We start from the raw sequence: 23,050 nt of genomic DNA on the forward strand, positions 1-23,050 counted from the left end.
ACATCATCATTTTAAATAGTTTGTATTTCATAAAGAAAGTCATACAACTGTTATATGGACCAATATTATCAAACTGTACCGGTAACATATTTTTTCAGAGAAACTGAATATGAAACAAATGTAATTAAGTTTTGTACAAACGACAATCAGTTTAGGACAATTAGCAATGCAATTCTTTAGCCACATTTCAGTTTAACTTAGCATTGATGTATGGATAACAATTAGGCACATACACAAACATTATATGATCCTTAGCTGTGATGATATAAGTTGAGTGATGTATAGTGCATTAATATAAAGCCACATCAGGTATGCAATTCAAAATTAAACTTATGTTCAGAATACAGATCAGTTACATTGTTATTGTTTTAGTGGTGATGCTAAGAAGAAGCTTTATTTACAGAGTGGTAATATGTTACAGTAACAGCTGGAATAAAGTCATGTGAATGTTTTTTTTCTATACAAACAGACTTCTCACTGCTCTTCATCGTTTCCTCCACACCTGTAAAAAAGAAACAAGTGTTTAAATTTTTCACAACAAAACACTTAACAAAGAAAAGGAACAAAGGACAGATAAGTAATGCACAATGTTTACCTTTTACAATCTGATAGATCAGACCTCAGTGGACTTTGCAACACTGCTGCTCTGAACCTGTAACACATAAAAACATGATTCATTAAACAAAACAGAACAATGTAGATAGAAACTGCAAGAAAATAAATGATGATAAAAAAATCACATGGAGATGCTTTACTGAGTGAGTAATGGTAATTTACTGTGAGGTTGGATGAGGTACTTTGCCTTTCTAATGTCTTTAACCACAGGTACTATTACTCAATGAGCTCTACACTCTACCTTGCCGCAGGGCAGATTCTTGGCCTGGTAATGCGGTTTGGGCTTGGGTGCAACTGGGGGTTGGATTTTCTTTGTTGATTCCACAGAAGCTTCAGCTGGATGGGGAAGGGCTGCCTCTTTCACAGTGATTGTGGAGGAGCAGACTGAGGAGTTGTCCTCCACCTCTCCGCCAACAGCCGAGTGGTAGCTCTGACTGGATCCACTGAAGCCACTGACACTCTCTCCTGATGACTCGGAGCTGTCCACTGAAACAAAGAGAAGAGGACGGATCTCAAGTCTAAGAACAAAGTAGCCTAATTAACATGTGGTCCATATTAAATAAGTAACAATGAGGTAATTTACACAGTAAAGTCTGACTTCCACTTTCAGGATCCAGGTCATCCTCCTCCAGAGCTCCAGGGGGCGACACGTATCCTCCAAGGCTCCCTGCAACCACCCTCCGTTTTGGCCCACACAGGTACCCCGTAGGGGACAGTGAACCCCTTCCAGAGGAGGAGGAGGAAGATGAACTGCTGCCTGAACCAATAGATTTGGGCCTCCCTGCTGGAAGCTCATCCTGTGACTCACAAGATCCCACAGATGACAGCCCCTTGCTTTCTGCAGGAACCAGGGGAGAATGAGACAATGTGGAAAATCCCAGAGACTGAATTTGATCATACTGACTGAAAATAAAGTACCTCTTCCCATCAGTACATAGTTGACGGCTCTGTCATTGATAGCTGCCTCACTGGGCTGGATGTCCATGAAAGGCTTGTTTCCAATACCCAAGAACACTCTCTCCTGCATACGAACCTCTGAAAAAAGACACGTCGTAAAAAAACTTGCATTAAAACAAGCAAATAAAAATAATCAAATACTTGATATGTAACTGAAATAATTCTTTTATAGACATATGTTCATCATTGAGCCCATCTGTGTTTGTTGGTATGATACCTCTGTTGTGAATGGCCTGTTCCCACAGGATTCTCTCCAGGTCCTTGGTCCAGGCTTCCTTCACCTCCCGGTTAACAGCTTGCAGTGTGTATGTATCTTGGCTTTTTCTTTTTCTAAACCAGATCTCAAAACACAGTCCACTGTCGCCACTGTTTTGGGTCATGCCGATGTCAGACGTCTAAACGCATACAAAAAAGACATGTTTGTGGAAACACATGTAAAAATCCTGTGGTGAGACATGTGGAGTTGTTAATTTATATGCAGTGTGTTAAGTAGCAAATTGCTAGAAAGGATTTCAAAATAAAGGCCTAATGTCTGTTATAACAGTAACAGAAGACTTTCTGAATCTTCAACAACAAAGAAAACTGTCACTGACTTTGTAAAGACCTCAATTCACACTTCATAAAAATTCACTGTAACCCAAGCTGTGACATAAAAATTGGCTAATTTCCTCACTGTGTGTATGTGTATGTTCCGGTAAATTGAGGAAGCAGTACCAGGTGTTGGGAAACGTTAATACAGTGGAAGTATTTCACATTGAAATGTATGCATGTGTGGGAGTGCATGCTGGACAGTGGATGTACCTTGAAAGACTGTTTGTAGATATAGGTGTCATTTCCTACGTCGGTCCTCCTGGTCTTGCTAAAGAGAATGAGTTCTTGAAAGAGGAAAATGTGGCGGAAACATTTTTTCTTCCTGAGTGTTACCAAGAACTCATCCTGACGTATCAGCTGCCCCTGCTCCTTCAGGTTAACCTGTGACACACAAAAGAGTCTGCGGTCATGCAACACAGTTTTCTTTGCAAACAAATGTAATTGCACACACAGATGTTCTTTACATGCAATACATATACAAACTGTAGCTTTAATGTGCATGCAAAACATCACACTCTCTCCTTTTGTTGTTTCTTACACTGAGCAACAAAAACTGCTGAGGCCTACTTACATCACAGTGGTGGATGGCGTCCATGGCCAGAAGGTTGTTGCCATGGCGCAGCTGGAAATGGATGACTTCCAAGGCTGCCTTGACCTCAGTGATCTCTCTGATCTTTCCTGGACCACACTCTGCCATCAGGTCCTGCAGCAGCAAGCTGTACTTACTGATGCGCTGCACTGGTTTCAGCAGGTATGACCACAGGTCCATTTTATCCCCCAGCTTCCGCTGCTTTTGCTGTTGTGACAAAAAGGGCAGAGAAGTTAGGAGGATGGACATGTGTCCATCTGTTCTAAAATGATTTATAAAACAGTGATGAACTGTATTTGAGTGATTCGATTATACTTTTTTTTTTAAATATAAATATTTGTTGCCCTGTAACAATTTGATACATTGTAGGATACATTTCAGTCTGTCCTGTGTCATTTCAGATACTTTCATCAGTACACTTGAATGTACTTTATTGGGAAATGTGTATGCAGGTTCTCACCTTGAAAAAAGCCTGCCCGTGATTGATGAGGAGACTATCAGACTGCGGCTTATTCTTGCTGTATAAGGCATATAGAGCAAAGCTTTCCCTCTGAAAAAAACAAACAAATGAAGACCTTTAACCATCATCATCATCATCATCATCAAAATGCAGGCTGTTTTCTCCACAGTGTACAGCCCTCACAGCTGTGTGTGCAGCATGCTTCTTTCAAGTAATTTTATTTGATGATGTCAGAACTATGTGTTGAAAGATAAGATTCCATGGAAGCTGAGGCATTGTTTCAGCAGGCAACGTACATCTGGAAAGACTTCTGTTAGTGGAAATAAAGAAAACTGGAAAACATGCTCTTTAAGAGTATTTCATATTATACAGATTCATCTGTCATGATGTCAATGACTATTCAGTAATTACCATAATGGTATTTACCATAGCTGTTAAAATAATCAGCATTACAAAATCTGGATTTTCCCACAATGCATCACACACTTGCTTCACTCTATTTAAATACATTAAGAAAAACACATACATGTCGGAGAAAGCAGCGTCCCACTCTAAAGGGTTCATTAAAGCAGCTCTCCAACTCGTTCAGGAAGTGATGCCGGTGGAAGTCGTGGAGCTTTTCTAAGTTGCCAAAGATGCTCCCCCTCTGGCCCCTGAGATCCTGAGGAACATCGGGCCTCTCCAGCTCAGGGATGTAGTACTCTCGGACATAACCCAGTGCCTTCACGTACTCCCTCTCTGTGGACAGCAGCTCCTCCAGGATCCTCCGTACTTTCCTGTTCCGCGTATAGGAAATGAAAAAAAAGCTGATAAGCTAGTAAGTAACCACAGGTGTGCTGAGTTGTTTATCAGTGGGTACTACATGGTCAACAACTGTGCCCTTCATGAATATATTATAATACAATTAGCAATGTGCACATCACTGAGCTGAAATCACCACTGAGAGAGGCGGCTTTACTTACAAAACACTGCTGCCATTGTTTTCTGCTGATGTGAGTAATGTCTCCTGAGTCCTTAAATCTTCAGGTCTTTGGGTGGAGGCTGCACATCCTTCATCCTTTGCTTCATTACTGTCACTTTTCAACTGGCAGCTCAGGTTTTCTGGCCATAAACTCTCATTGTGGGAAACAGGCAGACTTTGGATAGGCTGCAGATTTTGTTCCAGTGAGTGTGTCCTGCTCTGACAGTGTTTGTGACTTACATTCAAGGGTGAAAAATCAGAGATGCTCGTCAAATGAGAGCTTCCACATGAGCCCTCGCTTAGGGACCGACCCAAAGGTCTGTGCAATGGAAAATCTTTGCCCCTTTTTGAAGAGTTTACACTCATCAGATCTGCTTCGCTGTGGTGTTCTCTGGTTTTCCATTTGCAGTCACTTCTTTGTGGGCGAACAGGAAAACTTTTTCCATCTTTAACCAGTGATTCTTTGTCTTTGCTCCCTTCTGACTTCAGGTGATAGTTAAGGCATTCAACATTGGCACTTTCTCCTGCACTTTCTGAGACATCATTGACCACTTCTGTATGAGAAGTTAGCTGTGGGGTCATGGAGCTATCACCCTCCCCCACCTCACTCCTTCTCTTCTCCTTCTCCAGATCTCTGTGCTCCCCTTGAGGGTTTGCAGCTGCGGCCTGCTGGATCTGGTTCTTATCTATGCGTTTTTTCTTCCTCTGTGTCTCTTCAAGACGCTGCCTGACTTGTTGGCACTCTACCCAGGCTGCATTCCACACTTCCATCACCCTAGAGGCCCCTGATCCCACAGTGCAGGCTTTAGCTTTTAGAGCCTGGAAGTGCAGGGTGGAGAATTCACCACCTAATCTCTCCTCATACATTTGGAGTGTGCTCAGGGTTTGGTCTGAGTAGCACCCTTGCTCTACCTGCTCCAAAAAATGACTACATTCTTTGGTCAGTGCAGACACCTGAAAAGAGTGAAGAATTATATTAACTTTTATATTAATATTTAACTTTTTTCACACAACTCAAGAGGGTCAAAGTTAATTAGAAATGTCAGATGGAGCCATGTTAAAACACAAACCTTTTCACAGAAACTGAACACATGTATCAGCATGTCAAGTTCTTTGAATCTCTGTTCAGCCCGCAACATAAAGTCATCCACATTTGATTTGAAAGTGTTGATGACAGTATGAAAAACGTCTACTGGAGGACTGGAGTTGCTGGAGCCAATCCCCTCTGCCTCCCTCACTAGCGTCAGGGCGTGTTGTTGTTTCTCCTGTGAGAAATGATAACGTGTCATGAGCAGCGTATACTTTCCCCATCAGTCATTTGGTTTATTCCTCGTTTTGGTTATATTAGTAATACCTTAGTCTGAGTGAGAAACAGATGAAAGTGCTGCAAGGCCTTTTCAGTGCACAAAAGGTTGTCCTCTGTTACATAAGAGTCCTTCAGTCTCTGTTCACCTTCTGTGCTGAACCATATCCCTGCCTGCAAGACATTATGTGGTAACCATTCAGTGCTGCTTATGGCTTGGCAAGCTGTGAGCATAGACATATCTTATTTTTATAGAAACAGTCACGTATGAACAAAAAACATAATAATTTTTAGATGTTTATAGTGCAGATTTTAAGAGACTAAATAAAGTTACCATGGTGATTTTGGTTTCGATCTCTCTGAGCCTGAATAGAAACTCCAGGTGTTGCAGTGACTCATTTGATTTCATCACCAGTGTGTGGAGCTTCTCCTCCACTTGATTGTACAGACTCGTCACAGATTCCAAAGCATCTCTAGAAAGGAAGACAAAAATTAGTTATGTGCCGCACAACACCTTGTTTTGGCTCGGAAAGAATTATACAGTGAGAAAAAGCATAAATGCTAGTCATAATTGACATTTATAGCAAATGTATAGAAACTGGCATTGCTGGCTAAACTTCTGGAAATTCTTTACATTACGAAAAAGAACGTCAGCACTCTCAGAGGTGGGTGGTGCTCTCTTCCTATTTATATGTGGCACCATTACCTCCACAAAGAGTTAAATGAAGAAAGACATCACTTTTTACGTTCTCTCTGTGTGATCATTGTACATGGAAACATCATCAGGATTACAACAGTCAACTTCAATTTATGGGTTTTGTACTTATGTAATCAGGATTTTATCAGCACAGAGCAGCAGTTTGTAGATGTAATCTTATTTGTAGCGTCTTATTTAACACTTGTTACACTGTCTGACTATACAAACGAGCAGATAATTAAATGTGAACAGTTTTATTGCAACATTTGAGAACAGGGAGTGGAGCAAAGTGATGTAAATGGCTGACACTGACTTACACCAGCTGACACTGCAGCTCTCACATATACTTTCCCCTTGCTTTTCTCTACAGACCTCTTTCCCTTCGTTTTTTCAGACTTATGCAGTGGGTGGAGTTTGGTCGAGTAAATGTACACTATGAGGAAATAATAGGCTCATGTTGAAGTTTATTGTAAGGTGGGATCTGTTATGGAATGCTGTGTGCTCACATGATAAATTAACTTTACTGCATCATGTTTAGTTAATTTCTTTCATTGTAATTCATTTAAGACTAACGATAGCTAAGTTCTGCTCAGAATAAGTTCTCTTTGAGTTGTTTTATGCTAAACCCTCCTCCTGACTGCACATAAATATGTTTTGTTAGATAGTGTGAGTAAATATTTCCTCAGGATTGTGTGGGTGTGGCTTGTTTTATATCTGCATCACTTTTTTATGTTATGCATGTCAGAATGGATAAATCCTACACAGTTTCATTTGTACTTTATTTCATTCATACTGAAATCAACTCATATCAATTCACATCTCCTGTTTAATACCTGTAGTCCTCAGACTGTGGAAATCTGAACTCCTCTCTCTTCATCCTGGCCAGTAAAGCTCCTCCCTCTCTTTGCAAAGTTACCAGTCTTGTATCCTCCAGAACTTCTTTCATTGAAACCCTCTGCTCATGGATGCATTGCTGCACTTCCTGTAGCAGCCACAGAAGGTAGAAAAACCAGCATAAACATGCTGAACACTAATTTGCAAAATGACATTACAGTGTCAGTATAAACAGTGCATGATACCTGGGGAGTGTCCATTGGTTTTCTGCAGTCGACTTTGTTGATGGCCTTTTGCAACAAATTGTCTGCTCCTCGCAGGTCAGTCATGAAAGAAACCAGCCTCTGAAAAGAATTTACAGGCAGACACATGATTCACTGAGGAACCTTTGAGATGTACAGAGAACAGTGCATCCAGTACCATCATGGTGATGTACTGTAGTAGACAGCTCTAACACTACAAACACAACAGGGAGTGATGCTCCATGCAGGACAGTCATTACAGGCCTGTCATTTTCTGGGTTTTATATAACTTGCAGTTTAATGCTTGAGTCATTTTTAAGCACCAACTAAAGACAAATGTCTGAATATTTGTAATATAAAGGGTTAAAAAAGTGTTCTTGATTCTGTTTACGATATAAAGTACAGACACAAAATTGGCTTTGAGATACTTTTGGGTCATTACTTTCAGCTGAATTATGCAGTATTTAAACTGAAACATTGTGTTATCCTGTGTACAAGACACTTCCAGCTGCTCGGGCACTGTAGCCTGGTGAGTTCTGGTGTGTGTTGTAGCTCAACCAGCATAAAACATCTGCTCTCACTTACTGGTCAGTAATAAATAAAATAATTTATCATTCAGATAAGATGTTGCACTTTCCCCTGCGGCCACATCCTGCCTCCACTTGAAGACCAAATGGAGCTGAATAACATCAGCATGTTTGCTGTAAGGGTGTGGGCCAATTTCTCTGGAAAATCCCCACAGGGTGGATGTGGGATGTAACACTGCTGTTACAGTAGTTGTACAGTTTTAGTTACCTGATGGAACTGCAGCCAGTCGCTGTGATTGTAAGTGAAAGTCCCTCCCAGATCAGAGGTCAGCTGAGATGCTTCCACTGTCTTGTTTAGGGCTTTCATTGATGTCACCATGTCCATCTAACAGACACATGGAAAGGTGACAAAAGAAGAAATGACCTTAAGTGAAAATAGTAAAGACAGAAGGATGTGAACATTGTTTTGATTCCTGACCTGCACACCCGGCTGTTTTTCTGGCCGTGGAGACGTGTCTTTGTCCATCAACATGATGATACTGTGGACAGCATGGAGAGCTTGCTCCTGTTGCAGGCAGACAAAAATGTTAAGGTGACTGCCATGTTTTAATTCAACTTACACTGAGTAATATTTGTTCTTCCCTTCATTTTGAGTTATAAGGAAACATTTTTTAGCTTGATGGATGTTGTGATTGTAACTTAATCACCTCGATTTACTCACTTATCAAAATCTAGTGCTGGAATCTACTTATTTCCCTTATCTTTGAGGGAAAGAATGCTTTGGGCATGTGTGTGCAAGTCTGTTGTTTTAACCTGGGCCATCAATAGAGCCTTGTAAAGGTGAAGTGGAGGAGGCTTCTTCCTGGCATTGATGACCAACGTCATTCCCAGCTCTCGAACTTCTTTCCTGCCCAAACAGTGAATCATATTACACACTGCATCTTAATCTGTGCAAGGCCAGATTTAAAAGATTTAGGTACTCCACTTTACAAAACTGCATTTCTCTTATATATTTCCTTTGGCATCAATGCCCACACTCTTCTTTGCAGATCCTATCCTACATCTTTGACGCCTTCCTCCTAATGACCTCTTCCTGAGTTACTGTTGGGTGAGCCTACATTGGACAGGGCTGCTAATTCTGGCATGGAGCTGCATACCAGAGAGTTGGCAGCCAGCCTGGCTGCAGACTGTTGTGGTATGGCTCTTTACTGGGGACAGAAAAAGGTTGGGTTATCTGGTAAAACAACTTCAAAGTCTCTACTTAACCCAGTATAAACAAGTAACACCAATAAAGTGTTTAATAGTAGACCTTTGGCAATCCTCTGGCAGAGGGTTAAGTTAGGTCAGCATTACTGTCAACAGGAGGAAGGTTTATTGTGTTATTACGTGTAAAACAAAATGTAATGACCAATAAGAATGCACTTAGTGTGGATATAAGATCATTAGGCCAATTATTCAAAGCCTGCTTTGGACTGCACTAGACACTTGAAAACTGGTCCTACACTGCCCTCTTGTGGATATACATGATATTACACAACAATTAAGGTATTGCCCTCCTTACAATGATATGCATCAAAGCTTTAAACAGTTAGGGCCTTATAATTACAGATATTAGTATAAGCCACTGGTGCTGTACCTTGGTATGGAGTGTAAGTAGAGCAGGAGTTCACAAATATCCTGTGCTGACACCTGAGGGGACATCCATTCTTTCCTTTCACCGTGGACTTCCACCACCCCCCTCCCAGTCCTGTCCCTGCTGCCTGAGGGTGGACAGGACAGAGGAGAAGTTAGCAACAAACATTTTTCATGGAAGTGGTGAAATGCTGTTAATAAAATGTATTGAAGTCAAGGGAAAGAAGGAAACTGTTAATAATATCTACCAATGGACTGATCAGTACAATTTACCTGGTAAACAAATAATGCCCAACTCAAGCAGACCACTGATCCTTCTGAAAGTAGACTCCTCTGTTAGTGGAGGCTGCTGAGAGTCAGGAGGAGGAGCAGATGGCTTTATACTGAGGACCTTGGAGTCTGGTCCATCTGTGGTGGACGACGTTTTACTTCTGCTGGACTGGGAATCTGTCAGTAAAGACAAATGTTTTCCAACCGAAAGAAAAAAGAAAGAAACATAAAATGACACAAGAAAACTTGAACCACCAACTTTATATTCTGCTCAGTAACCTTTGCCCTTTTACACCACTAGAATTATTCATGTCTAACTCTCCCTCACCCTGCACAGCTGTGTACAGTCAGCCTCTAAACATCGCACATGGCCTCTGTAACAAATGACAGCAGTAACCGGACTGCTGAGCCTGCCTTTGATTTCAGACATCATAATTGGCCTCCCCTTCAAGTCAACAAGGCCTCGTCTGTCCTCCCTCTCTTTGCTGCTTTAATAGTCCATGACAAGCATGTCATCTGTCAAGATCTCAGCTTGCTCCTCTGAGGGCATGCGGATACATGCCAGCGAGTGCAGCAGCAGGACAGGGGAGCCTCCTTCTTGCATGTCAGGCCTTTTTTTTCCACACAGTGGGTTCAGGCCTTCTCTTTCATTGGGGTGCAGCCTGCTATTTCCATTCTCTCCCTTGATAATGGGGGTGAAATTGGCCATGCTGTTAGAGAACTCAGACAGCAGTGGGAGAATCCCCAGAGAAGGATCACAATCTTTGGCCTTTGAACCCCTTTTTCTAAAGAGCCTTTATGGACAGCGACCCTCAGTGGAGCACACTCCCTCAAACACGCGAGGTCAAGGTTGAATTTCACTCAAGCCTGTTTGTTCAGAGACCCTTCGAGCTTTGAGCAACAGATGATGAATAATAATGATGAACAGATTTATGTGTGGGCAGGAAATCTGAAGAGAAGACAGACTTTAGTGTGGCTTAAACATTTGCTAGCTCTGCTTACCTTTTTTATGGCACTTCTGTCTTTCCAGCTTCGGAGTCTCCTGATCTTTCTTACACTGGATAATGCTAGTGATGGTTTCAGGGCAGATATCGCTGTGGCTTCTGTTGTTGAGTTTATAGAGCAGTGGACTCCCTTTAGGGGTCTCTGACACAGTGGACAAAGACCTCACTTTAACTTTGTGTTTGCCCGATAGTCTCACAACCTCCTTGTGTGATAATTTCATGTCACCATCACAAGTTGCCAAGGGCACATCCGATACTGGATACCCACAAGCAGCATCCCCCAAATGCTGCGAAATAGGTTTTGTCTGAACTCTCAGACTTTGGCCCAAACCCGGTGTTGATTTCGAAATCACAGGCGATTCCTTCACAGTGTTTTCAGCGCTAGCAGGAAGGTGAGATGCACAGTCCTCTGATGTCTCCTCACAGTAGTGTTTGTACTGGCAGGGCTCATTACAGTGGTTACAAAGGTTTCCAAGTCTGTCTTTTTGTGCTTCACATAAACCCTTAGATCTTACCTCTCCCTCGTCACACAGGCCTACCTCCTCCAAGGCTGCCAGGAGGTCCACACTCCCCTTCTCAAAAGTGACAGGGTTTCTCAGTGCTGCCAGGTATGAGTCTCTGTACCTACACTTCAAGTCCTCACCAGTGAGCCCCTGGCCCAGCTTCCGCTGGCTGCACGGTGTACACGGTTCCTCTCTGTACTGAAGGGTGCATCCACAGGAAACATTATTTCCAACTGGTACAGGTGGGGGCGCTCTGACAGGTTTGCATAAAACGAAATTAGGTGGATTTGGATGTGTATCTCTCTGTTTATTCACATAGTCCTTCCCTTTGGCGATATCCACCAGATCTACATAATCACCCTCAATCTCTTGATAGCTGTGACTGTCCCAGGTATTAGGAGAAACCCAACCCACAGGTTTGATTAATGGTTTGGCACAGGTTTTGGGTGCTCTTCTTTCATGTCTGACAAGTTTGGAGTCCACAGGTCTTAAAGAGGCTGACATCCTGTCTTTCACTGGAAGAATCATGGCTTCTACTGGGAGGGTGGAGGAGTTAAAATGGATGGGAGCAGACATCTGCTTTGGCTCAGGAGGAGCTTCCCGAAAAGTAGGCATGATCTTCGGCTTGTCTAAAAACTCTGGGATAGCAATTTTATCCCAAGGTAACTTTATTACTCCTTGGTCTGTGCAAAGCAAACAGCGTGACAGAGGAGTTCCATGGCGTCCTTCATTGATGTCCTGCAGCCAGGCTTCAGTGAAGATGCAGGGGTAAGAAGTTTCAGGGATGGGGGTTTCTTCCACTTCACGGCATCCCTCCTCCAGGAGACTTTTGAGGACAATGCGAGCTGCTTGCTCCCCAAATGGCTCCACCTGTAGATAGAAGTCTCCAGGACACAACAGCAGAGGGTTTACAGGGGCTAACTGGATGACAGTTTTGTCATGAAGACACAGAGGCCAGCCCTCACAGCGGAAGACCACATCCGAGTATCCAGCCTGGAGGGAAAAAAAACGGTGTTAGTGTTTAATTATTTTAATTGACTTTCTCTTTAACACAGTCCCTTTACAGCTGTCACTGTGTTTAGTTTATTTTGCAGAACATTTGTCAGATTTGAAAATAATTATTTTTTGTGCACAAAGAGAACTTTACTTTTATTATGTCATGCCTGTTTATACTGCATAATCTACATAATGAATTGTACATTTGCATATTAATGAGTGCTGGGTGGACTTTATTGTTAAGCCAGTAGGCTACTTGTTAAAATCCAATTTAATTTTTTACATTTTTTTAATTTTTATTTCCTGTGCTGGGTTTCCCTTGATTATCTGCTCTGCCTTATGTGTTTGCACCCGTCTCATCCTCTAATCACCCTGTAGCTGCATGCTGTCTTGTTTTGCCTTCTATAAAGCCGGGTATACACGTTGCCGCTCCGCGTGAACGGGGCTCCGTGTTTACGTGATCACGTGGTTCACATTTTTTACCCACTGTGCATGCGTTGTCTGAACACGTTCAACGTCACTGCGCGCACGCGAAATTATTCCAGGTTATAACAAACATGGTGGCGACCACACGGCGTTGTACACAGGTGATGGAGGCTAGGTTTGTTTACCTGAGGCAGCAACACGCAGCAAGAACTCAGACTGACTTCTATGAAAAACCCACAGTTCCGGGTTCGACATGTTTAATTTCCAGTTCAGTTCCTCTCTCTGCTCTTCACGTCCTACCTGTGAGTTGTTTTTTAATGTCTTAAACGCAATTTTGTTGTTATTGTGTTATGCTTTTCAGCCTGTTTAGCCTCCTTGTCTTTGCACATTAGCTTTTGGTAAACCCCTCTTTGTTTGGTAGTAGCTACCATCGTTGTTATGAAAGCTCACCTTTAAGGCAACCCGCCTTTTGTTTGTTCAGTTCAGTTTTTTACTGCACATCACAGTTTCCTGTTCTCATGGTTAACTTTCATGTTGCATGTAAAATGACTTAAGTCTTATCTAAAAAGTGGAATTTATGTTTTGATTTGCGTTTCCATACAGATGTGATCACACATCATCAGAAATAAACCATGAGATGATTCAGTCTGGTAGTTTAAATGTAGCTCAAGTAGTATCTGCTCCAGTTCTAAGAGAGGCAACTGACTGCTTGACAAAATACTGAAAACCTTTAAAGTTGTTTATGACAGAAATTAGGTTTGATGTGCCACAGATTGGCTGCATGTTGACCCTTGTCTCCCACTGAAATGTCTGCAATTAGCATTAGATTTTAACCTTGGGTTCAGACCACATGCACCCCTTCATGGCTTCATGCAGGTGGTTTTATTGTTGTAGTAGATTGTAGATGAATTCACACTTACACATGCTGCCTGTTGTACACTCTCTAGCAGGTGCTTAGACGGAATGAGGAAGTCCAGCAGGCACTGCAGGGCATCACCGTGATAACGTTCGTCAATGGTGCGAAACAGCTGGCTGAGGACGACAGGTGCTGTGGCCTCAAAAGGTGGAAAGAGGGCCGACAAGGCGCTCTGAATGGACAAGTCCAGGGATTCAGGATTCTGGAGGACATGAACGGATAAAGGTGAGTGAGTGACATTTGGTACTATTAGGTGTAGTCTTGGGCTGAGTCTTACGATCTATGCCTTTATATTTTTATATATATATATATATATATATATATATATATATATATATATATATATATAAACAGTATTTGCAAAAATACTGTGCATTCAACATAAATTATTTGTGCATTAATAAAAAAAATCACCATAATGTTTTTGAAATTTAATAGCCTTTTTTATCATACTTTTCTTTTAAGCTTCACAGTGGCCTGCTTCTTATCTTTGTTGCCGTTACTATGTACTTATAGAATTCAGTTTTCATTGACTGTGCTATCTTGTGTTGGATGTGTGCTTGCTGAAGGTGGCAGCATGCTCCATTAGAACAAAACTCAATCAAAACTTTCTTCTTGTGCTCGGTGCTCCAAGAACAAAATGACATCATTTTGTCCTCTGAGCGCTTGTTCGGCACTTGTAAAGTCCATACAGCTAAGTCATGCTGAGACCAAATGCTCAGCAAACCCAAAATGAAAGGGCAGATGTATTTTTGTTATAATTTGTGCCTGTGTATTAAAGACATTTAACAGTGAGGAACAAAACTGATTAATGTTCCCTTGTGAGTAGTAAGCTTATACTTAGCGTACCTGTATCAAAGGCTGAACCTGACTCTTCTACAGCTCTTCTTTTATGGCGACGATTAGCTCTCTCTTCTGTGTTTCTTTCATGTTAAGCCAGGATACACTTATTTTGATGTGGTATATGTGCAGCTGACCACAGCCAGTGTCTGATCTCATTCAAAGTGACAAAGAAGGAGCATATGGTTTGATCACAAATGCCCATAAATATTCAACTGTGTATGATCACACTGGATGCTAATGTTTACTGTAGGCATAAGTCTGCTTTTGGTAATCTTGTGAATGCCTGTGTAGATAAGTGCTGAGGAGCAGCTGTGTCCAGCGAAACACATGGAAACGATTCAGATGAAAAGAACGAATCTTTAAAGGTTTTTTGGTCAGCCAGTTCATTTAAGTGTAGTTTTGAGGTGGTGATGTTTGAAATGCGAGGGCTGTCAGCATGGATTAGTAACACAGTCAAATGTTTGAACTTGGAGTGCTGCAAAAAACACAACATCTGATGTGTGATATGGCGCCTACAGAAAATAAGACTGTAGGCGCCATATCACACTGCTGAAAAGTGTCCCATGAATCAAAAATGGAAATTATAGCTTGTGACTTATTTATCTTATAAAACAGCACATAATGCTCTGTGATTATGTCAACCATGTTAGTCATCTCTTTGTGAAAGTGATCTAGTATTTTGTGTGCCATGCACCCTCTTGTGGTCAAGAGAATATATGCTTGTAAAATCTGCTGGTTGAGACAGAGAAAACCTTCTTGCAGATGGAAGACGTTTGCCTTGTAATGGGTTTTTTAAGGAAGTAAAAGGCATTATATTCATGGTGATGGCTGAAAACAAGGACTTGACACTTCTTTTGGATCTGGACAGGTCTTAGTCACAAACCACAGCAGGCATGCTATTCATACAATCAGTTCTCAGTAGCCTGCTGTGTTAATCTTCCAGGCCCACAAAGGACTCTGTTTTTAGCCCCTTCCTCGTTTGGCTTGATGGCCTGACCAAGAGGAGACCAGCTCAGGGTAAACACAAGTGCAGCAGCTTCAAAAGCCTCACACTGCTTAACACTGGGACCGTTTGGCAGATGTGTGGATGCTTTATGAGTACTTTAGATATAAAACATTGGGAACAAACATCATAGAATTCCAGATTTCTCATATAACTCAACTGCACAATAGAGCAGATAAAAGGAGATCTTGACCAAAGTGTCTCAGTGAAATGAGTTAACAGTGATTGACAGCAGACAGTGTTGGATCTAAATCAGTATCAATATTTGACCAGTTATGTAGCCCCCGCAGTCACTGCATGTCCTCAGTAGAAAAGAATGCTTCCTTTTTCTGATTGTGCACATCTGTCATAATAGATCATGAAATGGAGAACAAAATACCTTTGAGGCAGGCTCTTCAATGGTAATGCATCACAGCTGTTTTAGACTCACTGCAGCCAGTCAACTTTGGGCTCTACTGTATTCCTCAAAGCTAACAGTAAGTCCGAGGTCATATCTAATAAAACACAGCGGTTACTATGCAGAGCTGAGCATCAAATCAGTCTCACAATGGATTTGAATCAGTGCAGCTATGTACGCCTGATTGTACTGAGTTCCCATTTTTATTAGAGCCTGTTTCCCCCACTCTGTTTTATAAATTACTGTAATTATTCAAATTCCGTTTTCACAGTTTTTCTTCTACATTTCTCCAGGACTAGAAGTATCCTCTGTGGGTGGTTTGGCCTGTGATATTTATATGAGCGAGACTCTCTTGAGATTTACTCATAGCTGAGCTGGACGCCTCTCGCAGAGACAGGCCAAATGATCTGCAGCGGGGTAACTGCTGTTGTTATGAGTATCTCATTACATCAGACAGTGCCAGACGATATGCCAAAGGGGCAGGAAGCTTCGAGATAAATTCATGTGAAACAAAGAAGTCTTCAGTTACTGAAAATATTACCTTTAATCACATTTATGATAAACGTTGCTTTAATTGCAACCACAGGACAGTTTGAAGAGTCCAGGTGCACTGTGACCACTGGTGACCTGATTAAAATGTGTTACTGTAGCTAAAGGAATTTAGTAATTGTTGGTTTTGAACTGAACATGCAGGGTGCAGTCAGTTAAACACAACCTCGGAGACGGCTTGGCAAAAATCACTAAGCACTAAACCGGAGTAAGTAACTGGAATACAAATGATGAATAGCTGTGTGTAGTAAGTGATCCTTTCTTTAAGCAGTGTTAGTGGTGAAGTTAAAGGAGTCACTAATTTCTAATCATCCTGAATTTAAAACAAAAGAATCAGTCGGCTATTCAGCAGAGAGAGGCCTCTGTTTGCACAGCTCAAGAGGATGGAACTGACACACAGCCAGGGATTCCTGGACTAATATAACATAAAGAAGTGCCTTGAATTAGTTTTTTTTTAGCCTGTTTTTCATGTCATCAAACAGTAGTATCCATACTAACTTGCTGATCATTTTTACCTAACAAAGCTGCTAATCTACAATATGTAATATATATAATTAAAAAATAAAAAGGAATATGTACTTAAAGTCTCCATTCTGCCTAGCATAATTGTATAAATGCCATGTTCTTTCTTTGAAGTAATTAACATTTAAAGATGGGTAATCTGCATTGAAATGCACTCACAAAAATAAAGCTGTGACTTTCTAGTGTTGTTTGTCTGTTGCACTGGTGTTTTCCACTACAGTAAACTCCTAGCTATTTGTTCAATCCTGTATAAGCACCTATAGTCACAATAACTCCCCCACACAGTGATGGTGCTTTTACTTGTCTGTGCATCAGGGCACAGTAATCTGCTGCTCTTATTTCTTTATATCGACAGGTGCTTATACTCCCACCATCAGCCTGTGAGGAGCTTTCATTCAAGCTTTAAATCTTGAACCTTTGTCTTGGTCTGTAGAGAATGTTGCTTTTGATCAACATCCAGCTGAAAACATTCCACCACTGCCGCCTCTACACATTCAAGACACGGGGATTCCCTCTCCTCCTACCATTGTCCAGTGCTGCCTGTGATTTAAGTACAGAAAGAGCTTCAGTCTCCAACAGAGATCTTTGTTTGACCTGAATTGGGGCACACCAGCATGGACAAGTGGCATTTTGTTATAGATGTGCGCACTCTCTTTGTCTTGTCTTCCATTTAGGGCTCTCTGGGAGTGTCTGTATTTGCCTATATGAAGCAGATAATTGCAGGTTTCAAAACATTGCCCCGAGCTGTGGCTAAAGAAAGTCTTGCCCCAGATTTTAGCCTCAGTATAAACAACTGTTAACGTGTGTGTCACATTGTGTGAATCTGTCATCAGCCACAACTGGTGAAAAGATTAGCAAAGGTAAACTGACCACAGCATAATTGTCAAGCAGATTAACCTTTACTGAATGGACACTGCTCTTGGTGTGACATGCTGAAAGGATTTGTTGTCTCTCTCCTGACTGGTCATCACATTTTCCTGAAATCCTCAATCCTCCTCCAAGCTAAAAGCAAAACAGGAACAGAAATCTGCCAGTAAATCCCGAAGACTGCCTGGATTGTGCATGTATGATCTTGCAGATGTATCTAAGAGGCTGAGATGACATGCCATCTATCACATGCCACAACAGAGTAACACATAAGATGTATTTATTTAAGGTCCAAAAGTTTCTATTTCAGGGCATGGACCTAAAAGCAGCTATACATCTGATTATGTCAGTTAAAAACAGGAAACTTTCGGTGTCTTCCTCTGCTAGTTAAGAAGCTGGTATCTCCTGTTTAATGATGAGACAGTACTGTCTTTGCGTGTGATCCACTTACTCAGCTGTGGAGTTCATTCAGAGATAAGCCAGCTTAAATCCTCTTATCCAATCAAAAAGCCTTGCAAAACTACATTTTGGCCAGTCCCTGCTGCCAAGTGTAAACATGCTGTTTGTTATTCATTCATTCATTTTTAGTTGAGAAGATTTCCAGCTATGTTTGTAATGTGAAGAGGGTATATAAACAGTGAGTCACATTTCTGTTAAAACTCTTATGTCATATTGTGTGAGGTCCAGCAATTTAAAACTGGCCAGATTTTGCAACTTGGGCGAGCTGAGATCTCATAAAGGACTCTTACCCAAACCTGAATCTGTAAACAAAGCATTTAACACAGAATGCTATTGTAGACAGTCATTCCTTTTACTATCTCACAGGACAATGAGCCAAGTGTTTCTGAATCCAATATAAATCTCTGCTGTCATCTCTTTTGAAATCACAATCTCTGACTCATGGCTGCTGTTCATGGCAACGATGACATTTAACAAACAATGCCCTGAAACGACCTTATCTGATCTGAGAATTCTCTACATTTAAATCCCATCAAACTCTTTATAATATACCCTTTCCTGTCATGCCAGCACAGGATCCAACAGGTCATTAGTTAAGGAAGTTGTCCAATGCCTGAAGTGATGCAAAATTGACATTTAGGACATTAAATCATCAACATATATAAGAAAAAAATCCTTTAAAATGTAACAGTCAGGATATGTAACATCAACAGTTCACACAGGGACATTTTTTCTGGAATGTCTCTGAGGATTAATTTATGAACCGCTCCCATCTAACATGACTAAACTAAGCCTCTTGGATCCAAGCTTGTTTTCCAAAGTTTTAATTTTGGCAAACTATCAGGAATAAACTACTTTTTTGAGACTGCAACACTATAATAGCTCCCATGTTTCAACTCAATGTTTAAATGACCAAGAAATTTAGAAAGATTAATAACACACGAATGAAGCCTTTTGAAATCTATTGAGCCATAACGCAGAGGATTTGTCAGATGCATTTGTCAACATGTGCGTATGATTATAAGGAGTGTTCAAAGTACTGACATCTGCTGCTCTTCAGTCTTCAGGAATGCAATGTTTTCTCTGAGAGCAGCCTAAAAATGAAAGGGTAAAAAGAATATCTCCGGAAGATCTGCACAAGCATTAACCAACTGACCCTTAAACATGAAACTGGAAAGACACACAGTCTGGGAAGGAAATGACAATGTTGCAGTAACTCCCAAGTTGCTAGACAATGCACGCTGAAAACTGACTCTCAGACAGCCCGCACAGACGTTTTCCCCTGAACACTTGGTTATGCTGCTGGTGAATGCCGCTGAGTTTGACCCACTTTTGTGATACAGAGATAATAAACACACTGAATACAATTCAACAGCTCCATGACAACTTTGAGTCTCAACTTGCTGACTGAAGTGAAATAAAATCAATTTGGACTGCACAGCTCTAAATGGCAGATGTCTGTAATTACACATATTTTTGTTAGGGAAAATCTATTTAATAGATTTCTATCTGCCTTAGAGGCTTGGCAGTGGAGCAGTGGGCAGTGCTTTTGTATGAAAGATGTGATGGCTTGTTACAGACAGGGGAGGGAGCTACTGATGACAGTCCAATGGCTGTTAGGTCAGTGCGAATGCTGTAAGATAATCACACAGCCTATCCACGGTGTCTCTGACCGGTTAGATTATGGTATGCGCACCCTGCACTATGACTGATCGGCATGTCTGAGTGACCTTATGAGCTGAGTGGTCATATAGAGCGGCTGCTGTTTGGAATAGTCTGTGAAAGTATGTGAAATTTGTCTCTCATCGCCTCAACTATGATAATCTATATTTTCATTAGCATTTGATTAAATGTTCTTTGGGACAAACAAACAAGCCAAAAAATTGCAGAGCTTGTTTCAGATTCCAAAGTGTACATTGTAGCACATGTTTTAATGTTGTAATATATTTATAACCCAAACCATGTTTTTGTTTTCTAAAACTCTTTGGCTAAATCTAACAAAACATTGACTGAATATAATCAAGGCCGAATAATAAGTCAACTATAAAGAAAAGTAATGTTATAAGATGGAACACACTGGCTGCTCTTGTGGGTCAAAGTCCTATGTTGAAATAATGGCACGTCATTTATATATAAGGATGTGTTGGCCTAGCACGACAGTCAGCTGAGCAATACAGTTACAACACTGGCCATCCAAAGAGACAGTGAGCTTGACAGTTACACACAAGGTGTTGGATATTGGTATTCAATACAATCTAAATGACATATTTCTCCTTGTAAGGACAATTAACCATAAATTATTTATTCTGGTCTGATCTAAACTTTGCTAGTGACAGCTGCCATTGTGAAGATAAATTCTGGGAAGCTCAGTCCAAACATGTGACAAGAGGAGAGAAAATCTAAAGCCTCATACACACTTTGATTATTTACATTCATTTTGCATAAACTTTGAATACTGCAACTGCTGCTTAGAAACATAATCTGTGAAGAAAAACGCATGCAGCAGTAAGAAACTGCATGACCTTCTGGTGAATGAGTGACTCTTGGATGTCTTTGTTACACAGTAACTAAATGCAAATACAACACACACACACAGTTAGCCAGGGGTCTGGGCTTTGTATTTTGGAGTGTTTACCCAAGATAGACTGGTTGGGTTTTGCAGTAGTAGAGGACCTGCATAGCCTCTGCAGAATCATGACTGTAAGTTGGTTGGTGGTCACAAACGAAACATCACTCATACAATAAGTAAAACAAACAACTGTAAAGGCTGGTCAAACAAGTGCTGTGGTGGTGGGGGTTGGAGTGAAGTACAGTAGAGGCCATGTCTGGACTTCTTTAAACATCCTTCCTTCCTGCTCTCTGTTATCTGGGATGCTCGGACAGATGTCAGACTGATTTCCATATAAAGAAGGATGCGTTCAGTAAACAAAAAATGATGGTGTGTGTGCTTCTTCTTAGCACTTTTTATCCGCCAAGAGGCATGCGCATCATTTAGGTCATGCATTGTTTTAACAGATTTTGCCAGAACAGCAGCAAGTAAATGAAGTTTTAAAGGAGCCACAGCCCTCCACAAACACATCACCAGATGAGCATGTTTCCATCTTGTGGCTCACTGGTCATCATTAATTAGATTTTGTTGTAACTGCAATTACATCAGTGGTCTTTGTAAAGAACAGAACAGAAGAATTCCATTATGTGCACATGCAAAGCAGTCAAATAATTTATACACTGAGACACTCCACTCACTGAAGTATGTGTGCCATCTGCATCAATTAAGCTCTGACCAAAAGACTTAAGGATGCAAGACAAAAGACAATGTGCCTCTCTTTGTTGGTGTGCCTACTCTTAAAAAAGCTTGAGATGCTGTGAGCTGTTGATGTGAAACAGTCCCACCGACTGTGCTCAGGATAACAAAAAGGCTAAAGAGGTTTAGCTTTGTGCTACCTTTTGTATGTCATGTAGATAAAGTTTCATAAAATGAGAGCAAACCTGCATCAGTTTTCAGCAACTGAAAATAAGACTGTGTATAAAGTAGACTGAAACAGGCTTCTACAACTTTCCTCAAAGCCACAGAAACAAAGAAAGTCACTTGTCCAAACCAGAAGCTCACACACCGAGTTACTGGGTCAGTGGGGCACTTTAACTTTTAAAGTAACAATGGACAGCACAGGAGGCAAAACTTGGATGTTACTTTACCATTATTGCAGGAGTTTGTCCACTATCAGGCAGAAAGTTTGTTCATTCTGTGTCCTGATAATCCTCTCCAGACAGCCTCCCCTGGTTCTGTGCTGGGAGACGTGCCATGTTTAGTACATCAACAACAGAAGCTGACTAAAGTACATCCACATGACAGTGAGTTGTATCGACTGCAAAGTAAGTAAAGTCAGTTCCATTCTTCTCTGGCCGTTTTAGTGTGTGGCACAGAAAGACACAAATTGCCAAGCTGCCTGCCTGTTGATCCTGTAGCTCCTCTTTCACTTCTCTTTCACTTCTCTGGCTAGTGTTTGGGGTGAGAGAGAGAGAGAGAGAGAGAGAGGGAGGGAGAGAGGGAGGGAGGGAGGGAGGGAAGGAGAGTTTGAGAGGGGGAGGAGAAAGCGTTCCTTTTCAGAGGAAATCCCCCTCGAGGCTTTTCAGAGTTTCTTTGCTCTTTCTCTCAAACACACAGGCCTTATCACACACCCACAGACACAATATGCCACAAATGGCACACAAAGCGCACACAGAAAACACTCTCTGAATGTAGCTGTTACTGTATGTAATGTAAGAATTTAAACAATCCCACATCCCACTCTGCATGTAAACACACACACATGCATGAGCACTCACAGATGCTCGCGCTCTTTCTCCTCTGGCTCAGAGAGCTGCAGAACTTCAGCCCCTCATCTGTGGCCCCCTTTTTTTCTATTTTAATCACTGTGAGCTTTAAGAGGGCTAAGTCTGTCTTTCTCCTCTCTCCTGCCCATCATAGACTTCCACTGTCTGCTCCGGGCTTTCTCATTTCCTCTCTTTGGCGATTATTTTCCAGCAGGTTGCCCAGTGTTTAACTTCTATCAAAGGGAGAGACAGCAGAGAGGGTTCCCTGCCGAGGTCCGAGCCAGGCAGTAACAGCAGCAGGCATGTGAGAAAAAGCTGCAACCGTAAACCTTTACTTAGACTGTGGAATGTAGGGCTGCAGAGTCTGGTCCATATTTCATATTTGAATTTATAAGATGTATAGGGTTTGTAACCCACGACCTGCTCCTGCAAGGGCTGAGAATCATCGCTGCGGCATTCATGGAGGAAAAAGATTGACAGGCCAGCGTTTATTTCTGTCGGCTGAAGGCCAGAGAATGCGTGCAAGTGTGGTGGTTTAGACAAGCATCTCACAGCTGGCCTCAACCTCTGTCT

The 23,050-nt window shown here is 41.5% G+C and overlaps 1 protein-coding gene across 1 annotated transcript; it reads right to left on the reverse strand.

The window, feature by feature from the left end:
• Window positions 1-6: 6 nt before the first annotated feature.
• On the reverse strand, window positions 7-22,155 carry quob (quattro b). The gene is made up of 24 exons (XM_028406496.1): window positions 21,860-22,155; window positions 13,528-13,725; window positions 10,681-12,178; window positions 9,682-9,855; window positions 9,413-9,536; window positions 8,590-8,683; window positions 8,255-8,341; window positions 8,045-8,161; window positions 7,253-7,351; window positions 7,007-7,155; window positions 5,811-5,949; window positions 5,528-5,650; window positions 5,244-5,438; window positions 4,175-5,127; window positions 3,739-3,988; window positions 3,213-3,302; window positions 2,735-2,959; window positions 2,374-2,544; window positions 1,790-1,967; window positions 1,534-1,650; window positions 1,199-1,453; window positions 857-1,101; window positions 596-652; window positions 7-502 (listed from the first exon to the last, which is right to left on the reverse strand). Exons 1-23 carry the CDS (start codon window positions 21,860-21,862, stop codon window positions 614-616), a joined length of 5,523 nt encoding a protein of 1,840 aa, XP_028262297.1. The 5' UTR covers window positions 21,863-22,155; the 3' UTR covers window positions 7-502; window positions 596-613.
• Between the last annotated feature and the right edge of the window lie 895 nt (window positions 22,156-23,050).

The sequence above is a fragment of the Parambassis ranga genome, chromosome 5 (assembly GCF_900634625.1).
Source record: "Parambassis ranga chromosome 5, fParRan2.1, whole genome shotgun sequence".
In the NCBI taxonomy this organism is placed as follows: Eukaryota; Metazoa; Chordata; class Actinopteri; family Ambassidae; genus Parambassis; species Parambassis ranga.